A 10,270-nucleotide genomic window follows, 5' to 3' on the forward strand; every position below is an offset into this window, starting at 1 on the left:
CAGTGTTTCACCACCCTCTTAGTGAAAAAGTTTTTCCTAATATCCAATCTAAACCTCCCCCACTGCAACTTGAGACCATTACTCCTCGTTCTGTCATCTGCTACCATTGAGAACAGTCTAGAGCCATCCTCTTTGGAACCCCCTTTCAGGTAGTTGAAAGCAGCTATCAAATCCCCCCTCATTCTTCTCTTCTGCAGGCTAAACAATCCCAGCTCCCTCAGCCTCTCCTCATAACTCATGTGTTCCAGTCCCCTAATCATTTTTGTTGCCCTTCGCTGGACTCTCTCCAATTTATCCACATCCTTCTTGAAGTGTGGGGCCCAAAACTGGACACAGTACTCCAGATGAGGCCTCACCAATGTCGAATAGAGGGGAACGATCACGTCCCTTGATCTGCTCGCTATGCCCCTACTTATACATCCCAAAATGCCATTGGCCTTCTTGGCAACAAGGGCACACTGCTGACTCATATCCAGCTTCTCGTCCACTGTCACCCCTAGGTCCTTTTCCGCAGAACTGCTGCCTAGCCATTCGGTCCCTAGTCTGTAGCTGTGCATTGGGTTCTTCCGTCCTAAGTGCAGGACCCTGCACTTATCCTTATTGAACCTCATCAGATTTCTTTTGGCCCAATCCTCCAATTTGTCTAGGTCCTTCTGTATCCTATCCCTCCCCTCCAGCGTATCTATCACTCCTCCCAGTTTAGTATCATCTGCAAATTTGCTGAGAGTGCAATCCACACCATCCTCCAGATCATTTATGAAGATATTGAACAAAACCGGCCCCAGGACCGACCCTTGGGGCACTCCACTTGATACCGGCTGCCAACTAGACATGGAGCCATTGATCACTACCCGTTGAGCCCGACAATCTAGCCAGCTTTCTACCCACCTTATAATGCATTCTTCCAGCCCATACTTCCTTAACTTGCTGACAAGAATACTGTGGGAGACCGTGTCAAAAGCTTTGCTAAAGTCAAGAAACAATACATCCACTGCTTTCCCTTCATCCACAGAACCAGTAATCTCATCATATCTCATTCAGTCGCATCAATCTCATTCAGTTCCTATGTTCCTAAATGTTTGTGCTATTATTTACTAGGAGATTAAAGGAAATGGTAGTTGAGGCAGGGGGAGAGGAGAAATCCCACTTGATTCATTGAAATAGTTTCCACTGTACTGTAATGCCTGAATTCTGATTACACCTGGGTACTTTCAGAAGTTATTATTACAGTAGTAATGAGACAGCAGTTGAAATAAATCAGTAATCAAGAATCAAAAAGTTTGGTAATCATAAACAAGACTGTACAAATGTTTCTTTTATCAAAAGTAGCAAGAGCCACCTGTCACAATGAAGATGTCAGAGAGGTAATAGGGGCCACCACCCTTCATTATTACCAACTGGCTCATTGTACAGCTACCTTACCGTCACTTTGCACAAGTGTAAATGACTCCATAATGGAAAAGACAATGCAGAACCAGATCCTTTGTTTCTGGTTGCCTACAGGCTATAATATTAAGCCTAGTGTTTTGGGGCATGTGACCGCGCACTATTAGTAGCATCTTGGTCACTGAGGTTGCTCCAGCAGTGAGAAGAGTATGGGCTTAATTGAAACCAATTAATCAATTTCCTTTGGGGATCACTGACAATTGGGTGGCGATTGCTAGGCTAATGGGGCAATTGGCTCAGTAATTGGGAGGATATTAGTGGGCGGAACATAGCATTCAGAGGGTGAGCCTGGGCTGAGGAGTGAAGGTTGTGTGGAATCCTCTACTTGCTGTAACCCTGCACTACCCTGTGATACTTTGTAAGGAAAGAATAAATACACATGCGGTGAACGTGTGAGGGGTGTTTGTGATTGAGACACCACACGGACTGCCCAGGCAGTGCACTACATGGGGTAGTGACGGAGGTGCCCTGAAACAGGGAGGTATCTGGCCCTTCTTTTATGCTCCAAACAAAAATACACATGCAAACATTCCTTCTTTTTCATGTCTAGTACTGGTCAGATGTTTTCTTGTGGAAAATTCTGTTCTGTGGAATTGACGTATTCCTGTGGAATGTGTCCATTCTGTCATAATGTTTGATGGAAGCCAGGCATCTGGTTTCCTGCCAGCGTGCCCACCCACTGCCTGCCTCCCTGGGCTCCCCACCAGCTGCTTGGCAGGCTGCCTGGTAGGATATTGGAGAGCCTAGGGTCCCTCCGGCTCCCTAGGCTGCCCAGCTTCTCACCTGGCAGGCATCCACTGCACAGCCAGGGAAGCCAGACAGACAGCCCAGCTCCCCAGGGTGGCCAGCTTTCTGGGCTCAGGCTCTCCAGCAGCCCACCAAGTGAGATGTTGAGGAGCAAGGGCTGCCAGGGTCACTAGGCTAGCCTGTTCCAGGCTCCCCAGCTCCCAGCCTGCTAAGGGAGCTGAGTGGTCTGGCAGCCAGCTCTATGGGCTACTCAGAAAGCTTGGTGGCCCACTTCCTGGCTCTAAGGGGTACCTGGGGAGTCACTGGCCATCTCCCTGATTAGCTGGCTTCTGTGGGGTGGCCAGGTCCCTGTTACCTAGCAGCCCACCTGGCTGACTCCCCAGCAGGCCTGATTTCTAGGCTCCCGAGACAGCCTGTTCCCAGGCTGCCCAGCTGCCTGCTAGTCACTTCCCCAGGCTCCCAGGGAAGCCAGCCAGCCAGGGAGCCTGACAGGCAGGCAGCCAGCAAGCCAAAAACCTCCATTTTGGTTCTCCCAAAACTGAATGTTTCTGGAAATTCCTTCCTGCACAAAATTTCAATTTTTTAACATTTTGTTCTGGTCTGGTTAAAAAAAAACAAAATTCACGCATATATAGTCTTTCCTGGGAAGGAATTTCCATTTTTCAGCCAGCTATATTCATGTTGTTAACACTGGGCTTGTTCTTGGGCCTTGTTGTGGTTTTATTCATGGTTTTTGCTTGGTGCACCCCTCAAGTTTCTCAATCTCTAAGGGTATGTCCCCAGCTTGAGGAGACATACCTGCACCTGCACTGATCGAGCTAGCACACTAAAAATAGAGCGTAGCTGTGGTAGTGCAAGTGGTGGGAGGGGCTAGCCACACTAGCATCTCTGACAGGATTGTACTCAGCAGGGGGTGCACTAGCTCCTCATGCTGCTCCAATCTCCACAACTACAATCTATTTTTAATGCACTAGCTCAGGGGTTTTCAACCTGTGGTCCGTGGATCCCTGGGGGTCTGAAGACTATGTCTAAGGGGTCTGTGATATGTTGTCGTTACCACAGAACTGTGGTTTTCAATAACCCGTGGTCCGTGGATTTTGGGGGGTCCGTAGACTATAGGTCTAAGATTTTCAAAGGTGTCCGCACCTCCATTCAAAAAATTTTTAAGGGTCCATAAATGAAATAAGGTTGAATACCTCGACAATAGCTTGATCACAGTTGGACTGGGTATTTGTCCTCAACCTCCCCTTCTCAAAGTGTAGATATATCTTAGGGGTGAGACTCCTGCCTGGATGGCATCTTTAGAGAAAGAAAAATCTCCTACCTAGTAATTCTGCTTCTCAGAAGATTTTATCATTTAGGATTCACATTCATCCACCCACCCCCTCAAAGTTTGAAGGGAAGCCTATTTATTTTTATTTATTTGTATTGCACTAGCTCCTATTGTGCTTGGCACTGTACAAACACACATTAAAAAGGTAGTCACTACCCCAAACAGCAATCCAGGCAAGAGTTGGACGAAACCAGCTAATGGGTGGGATGCAAAAGATGAAGTAGCAATGGGAAGTACTCCACATAACGCACAGACAACTTGTGGAACATATTGCCAGGAGAAGTTTTAAAGGCCAAAAGTATAACAAGGTTCAAAAAAGAATTAGACAAGTTCATGGAGCATAGGTCCATCAATGGCTATTAGCCAACAAATTCAGGGACGCAACGCCGTGCTCTGGGTGTCCCTAAATCTCTCACTGTCAGAAGGTGGGACTGGATAACAGGGGATGGATCTCTCAATAATTGCCCTGTTCTGTTCTTTCCCTCCAAAGCTTCTGGCACCAGCCACTGTCAGAAGACAGGATACTGGGCTATATAGACTGTTGGTTTGATGCAGCCTGGCCATTCTTATGTTTTCATAATAATGCAAGCATGTTTTTGCATAATCACAATGGGGTTTGCTTCCTGCACAGACATCTCCAGCTAGTGGTGTTTATCTCTACATCTTGATCGGTTTGTATTGTGCTGCATTTCAGAGGCATTAATTTTTCAATGATTGGCTTGATACTATTTGGTGAGCTTTTACTTCTTGCTAATTCAGGATGTGACTGGAAGGTTCTAGGGATTACAGTTATATTCCACACACAAGCACCATTGGGGACCAAGGAGGTCTTGTGCTTCTACCCACTCCCACGGCCCTTAGACAACTAAGGAAGTTCTGCCTGTCTCAACTAGGGATCCAAGAACAAGAATCTTGCAAAGGGAGAAGCATAATTACAAGGTAAGTAATTTCCAGTAAAGACAATGGTAGCAGCAGCGGTGGTCGGGAGCCCTGGGCCCTTTTAAATCGCTGGCCCCAGGGCAGCTGCCCCTTTTCCCCCTGTTGGCAGCCCTGCTGGTAGGGTCCCTACCAGAAGGGCCACCAACACGGGGGTCAGCAACGTTCAAGTGCTGCTGCAGCAGTGCTTTAATATCGGTTGGGTACAGGCCAGTACTGCCTTCTTACCAGTACGCCGTACCAGCCCACTTTCACCCCTGGCTCTGGGACTTGCTTGTTCTTAGCTCTGTCTCACTCCAAGTAACCCAACTCTGACCGTCTCCTCTGACGCCTCACTTCTGTCTTTGGCTCTGACCCTAGGTTCTGACAGCTGACTCCCGCTCTAACCACTAGGTATGACTGCCCACGTCCTGGTCTCTGACAGTAAGTTACAGTCCCTGCCTCTGAAGCCTAAAATCTTAACAGTCCAGGCATACCCTCCAAAGTGGGGAATGTCAGCCTACTATACCTTCCAGAGATTCTCCGCAGGAGCAAAAAAGTCGTCCGTTGCAAATAAAACCTACACAAATAAAAAAAATAAAAATAAAATAATTTTAAATATATACTATTTTATTTCATTTCATTTCCTAGTGCAATGTTAAATTATCCAGTAAAAAGAAAATATTAAGTTGCCTAAAGGCTTATAGACATATACATTTAAGACCATATTTTAAAAAAAAATTATTTCTTTGTATGCATTTCTCTTTCCAATACTCCAATGAACCTGCATAGAACCCCACTGAATTCAATTGTTTGTTTGAGGATCAGGACCTTACTCTTCTTTCTCCATCTTTGTATGCATTTCTCTTTCCAATACTGTACTCCAATGAACCTGCACAGAACCCCATTGAGTTCAATTGTTTGCTTGAGGATCAGGGCCTTACTCTTCTTTCTGCATCTTTATTTACAAAAAATTTACCTACTGCTGTGACATAGGGAAGGGTTTGTTTCATTTTCTTTGTAAATAACTCATGATGCGTACACCTGAAAAACCTCCACCTTCATGAGTGGTTCTTCAGACTAGAAGCATTGCTATAAGGATTCATATGACATGATGCAGAAAAAACAAGTGGACAAAATATCTTTTTAATCACAAACCAGGCCACACCTGGCCTTCCACTGAGGATTCTTATCTCCCCGTAGCTGCAGGACAAGAAGCCCTGCTCGTGGAGGTATACTACTAGTACCTCCATCAATGAGATACAATCCTAGATTTGTGAATATGTATTTCTGTTTTGTACATACATATGCTAAACTGAACAATCTTAAGGACATGGTTCATTTTACAGCAGAGCACTTTTTTCTTTAACCTTCATGCAGTATTGAGAAAAAAGTTACATTAACTATATTGTGGGGGACTTTTGTCCCCCAAATGCATTCAGAAACTAAGAATAATTCTTTAATGTTTTAGGTGAAAAATCTTTATTTAACGAGCAAATTGAAAGAACTAGCTGGAGTCTCATTCAGTGTGAGTCAGTATACAATTTTTACACGTCAGCATCAGAATGGAGTTGTCAGAGCATACAAATTCACTGCATTCTCCACATTGCTTGTCCTTCCAATCAGCTGACCTTGGGCAAATTTAGCAGAGTCCACTGCTGAGTTTGCTAGGTGCTCCCGTGGTGGCTGTTTTTTGATGGTAGCCAAGGGATGAGAGTGCTGCTTTGATCGGGATGGTGAGATGTTGTGTGTGAAGGATTCTTCTCTTTATATGTGCATCTACAAGTCATTCTCCTCGAGTGACAAGGAACAAGAGCCTTCTTTGTCTTGGGCAAGTGTGGCGCCAAGCAGGATTGTCACTGACCTAAGTGATGAAACTTGCAATGCCAGCAACATCAAGCATGTTGAAGAAAAGAACCATTGGTCACCTATTTGTCTTGCATCTGTACGAAGTACATTCCTGCAAGATGGTCATTGTTATCGACACCACTTTTGTCACTCTACTGGAGAATTATGTGGGGTTTCTTTTTTGTCTCCTTCTACAACCTTGTCGTAATGCATCATCAATAGCATTATTACTGACTTGCCCTTCTTTGGAGCATAGGAAGCCAGGATGACTGACCCAGAAAACCCAAACACGATGACAATTTTCTCTGTTGCAAAGTGGATGTATATCATTGGGTATATCTAGCTCCTTTCATCAGATTGCTCCAACATAGGTAAAAATTGTGTTGACTAGATCTTCAGAATTTGAACACTAGGAAAGACTGTGTTCAGATTATAAAACTGCAAATTAAGACTTGTGGGTTCTATTCCTGGCTCTGCCAAAGACTTCCTGTGTGACCTTTGGCAAATCTCTTAATTTCTCTGTGTCTCCTTTTTCCCGTCTGTAAAATGTGGATAATAATACTTAGCACACAAGAATGTTGAGAGACTTAATTCATTGGTGTCTGCAAAACACTTTTAGATCCTCAGTAGGAAATAGCTGTAGAAATGTCAAGTATAATCTGCGCTGAAAGCACAATTTGTGTTTTGAATTGCATACATTTACCTTTCCTCCTACAGCTTCACACACCAAATCATTCCGGTGGAGAAAGTCAGGTCAAACGTGAGGTTTTTCTCCTTTGAGATGAGCAGCCATCTTTCCTCTAAAAGCAGAAGTGAAGTATTCTATTCAAAGACGAAACGAGAGAAATGAGAAGGAGCATGTTCAGCATAACTTCTCATTTCATTGCAAAAAGAAAAGGAGTACTTGTGGCACCTTAGAGACTAACCAATTTATTTGAGCATGAGCTTTCGTGAGCTACAGCTCACTTCATCGGATGCATACCGTGGAAACTGCAGTAGACATTATATACACACAGAGTGTACATATATAGAGAGTGTATATAATGTCTACCGCAGTTTCCACGGTATGCATCCGATGAAGTGAGCTGTAGCTCACGAAAGCTCATGCTCAAATAAATTGGTTAGTCTCTAAGGTGCCACAAGTACTCCTTTTCTTTTTGCAAAGACAGACTAACACAGCTGTTACTCTGAAACTTCTCATTTCATTAATTCTGTCCTGGCTTCTCAGCCGTCAAAGAAAACTTGGACTCCAGGAATGGGTTATTTACTTGCTGGAAGAAAAATAACTATCTGAACAGTCAGGATACGCTTTTATCATCTCCATTGATTTATAATATGCATCTATTGGAGATAAAAATATGATTAGGTGTGGGAGTTAAATCAAATTTTAATAAATAAAAAGTCCACATATTTTTCAAAGCTGTAAATAGTAGATTCTTAATTTACCTTCTTGCATCACGATATCAAAGTTCACCTTCTATTAATCACTCCCCCTCACTCTTCTTTTCTGCAGATGAAATATGGCATGTTCTAAGAGGGTTCAGAATTGCTTCAGGTCCATGTCTCTTTGTGCCAGCCTAGACTCGATAGGATGCTCCCCGTGGTGGGAAATCTTCTGGGAGAATCAAGTGCTAGTTGACTTCTCTTGAGTGTGCGACATAAAGGAGGACAATGCTAGCAGGAGAGCAAGCATAGCCCAGGGAGCTAGTGAATGCACTGTATCAGCCACAACAGCTAAGCAGCTGTCATCAGTGGGGTTCCTCCATGCCACAAGCCTTGACTGAAAGCTGCCATTTCACTGCAAAGATCATGAGGAAGGGTAAGAGCAGCACTGCCTGCCCTCCTTCAGGGTGAATCCCCTTGTCATTCAGATGCAGGGAAATGTGCATCTAGTGTGAGTGACCCTAGTCCAAGGTTGGAACCCTCCCTTGGTCTATAGATAAACATTATACCAACAATCAGATTAGAATAATCACTGTATCCCAGACCACTGTCTAGGGGCCAGGTGGCATGGTCTGCCAACGGTTCCTTTGTCAGGAGGTATATGCACATACTCCTTGTGCAGATACTTCATGCTCCTGCCAGCTTGGGGAGGGGAACTACATATAGGGCCACCCTGGTTTCCTCATAGCTTCTCCCTGTGTTTATGTTCTTGTCTAACTACGAGCTCTTCAGGTCAGGAACTCCATCTCTAGTTGATTTATAAAGCACCAGGCACCTCGGCAATACTGTAATCCAAGTAGTAATACATATGCTGCCCCATAAGAACATCAGCACCTACTTTTTATCTTGTTCCCACCCCCAGGACCTGAAAGGAAAGGATTCTGTCCTCGCCGCATCATGACAGACCCTTAAGCCCAGTCCTGTTATTATAATTTACCACACATTGCCCTGAACAGTACTTCCATTATACCTACTAAATATGATTTTTTTCTCCATAATGGTTAGTTGGTTGTTTTATGCTTTCTTTATAATCTGATTTAGTTATCTCATTAATGTTTTCCAACTGTAATTAGAGCAATCAGCAGCCTGTTGATGTATTTAGCTTCTTCCATGTTACTACACTCTGCCACCAAGAGGCTGCTCTACAGGTTCCTATTGTTAAACATGCATTTACTGAACAACTCCGGCAATCAAAACCTCCACTATACAGTAGATACTTTACTTTTTAGAGAAAAGTGATTCTTTCAGTGCTCTTTGTATATCTTGTACTGAGCAAATGTCACTGTCCATTATTAGAAATGAATGCCATGAAGTTACATTGACACTGATCAGGATTAGGGAAAAAATATCAAAAATTTGGTGCAGTGTCTTTTGGGAAATCTCATATAGAATTTCTAATATCGCTATATTCTTCAGTATTTCTGTTATCAAAAAAGGGACCTCTTTCATTTTACACCCAAATTTACATCTGTCACATTGCTACCACAAAATATTGAGAGAGATATTTTCAATAACAGCCTCTACTCTGGCACCTGCAATTGATTGTTGGTGCAATTTTATAGTCACAATAGATTGTGGATACACACTTCAGGGTCTAACTATCTGATCTGCAGGCACAACTAACAGTTCCAATTAGGAAGTTCGAGGTCTGAATTCTATGATTTGTGTCTGTAATCAATTGCAGACACAAGATGAAAGGTCAGAGTAAGGCCTTTATGTTTCATAACTGGTATTTTCCAAAACCATGTCTCTTCAGATGTCAAGGGAAAAATTATAGTTTTCTTGTGCTGAAGTATTTCATAATTCAGATACCATTTAGGTTTCTAAATGGACCCATCATTGTCTGATCTAGGCTACCATTACAAATAAATTAGATAACCCAAAAGTTATTAAACATTGTTTGAGAGAATACCTTAGAAGTTACTTTACTTTGGAAAACAAATACTTAAATTCTTATAAAGATTAATTCCATCTGAAATATCCTTATACTCCCATGCAATGTAAAATAGCCTATCAAAAAATAAAACACTTGTCAGCATTGGCTTTTTCATGTTACCTTATGACTTGTTCCACTCCTGTGTCTGCTAAAGAAATAAGAAATTTTTAAGAGGTCAAAGTTTTTAAATGTTTGTCTGCAGCCCAAAGTAAGCATAGTGATGCAATTGATCAGTAAACAGCCACTGGACTTATTGATTCTGAAAAGCAAAGATTAACAGCTCATCTTTCCTTGTTTTAGATTGATATAAATATTTTTCTGTGCAGTTCTTTTTGGAGCTTAAACATGTACAGCCACAGCTTATTTGTATCTTGACTTGTGCAGCATATTCCACGGTTGGCCTAACTGATTCAAGGAGGGATTTAGCTCAGGGCACGTTTTCTTGGCTGTACTTGGCTGCTTTGCACCATGCCACAAGCATAAAGCAGCCCTAAAGCTGGCATAACTAGCCATAGGAGGATTATCCCTTCGTCCTGTGATCTTCCCTTGGTACAGAGCCAGCATACTGGCTGCTATGCCACACACACACTGGTTGTTGGCAC

The 10,270-nt window shown here is 43.2% G+C and overlaps 1 protein-coding gene across 1 annotated transcript in view; it reads right to left on the reverse strand.

Annotated features, from left to right (window-relative positions):
* ALLC (allantoicase) overlaps positions 1 to 9,809 on the reverse strand; it is a 28,549-nt gene extending 18,740 nt beyond the window's left edge. Inside the window, 5 exon segments of the mRNA XM_084624269.1 lie at positions 4,971 to 5,021; positions 6,993 to 7,043; positions 7,047 to 7,111; positions 7,736 to 7,796; positions 9,789 to 9,809. Of these exon segments, the coding sequence (XP_084480395.1) occupies positions 4,971 to 5,021; positions 6,993 to 7,043; positions 7,047 to 7,111; positions 7,736 to 7,745 (177 nt within the window). The 5' untranslated portion in view covers positions 7,746 to 7,796; positions 9,789 to 9,809.
* Between the last annotated feature and the right edge of the window lie 461 nt (positions 9,810 to 10,270).

The sequence above is a fragment of the Lepidochelys olivacea genome (genome assembly GCF_965140295.1).
Source record: "Lepidochelys olivacea isolate rLepOli2 genome assembly, chromosome: 3".
NCBI classification, from domain to species: domain Eukaryota; kingdom Metazoa; phylum Chordata; order Testudines; family Cheloniidae; genus Lepidochelys; species Lepidochelys olivacea.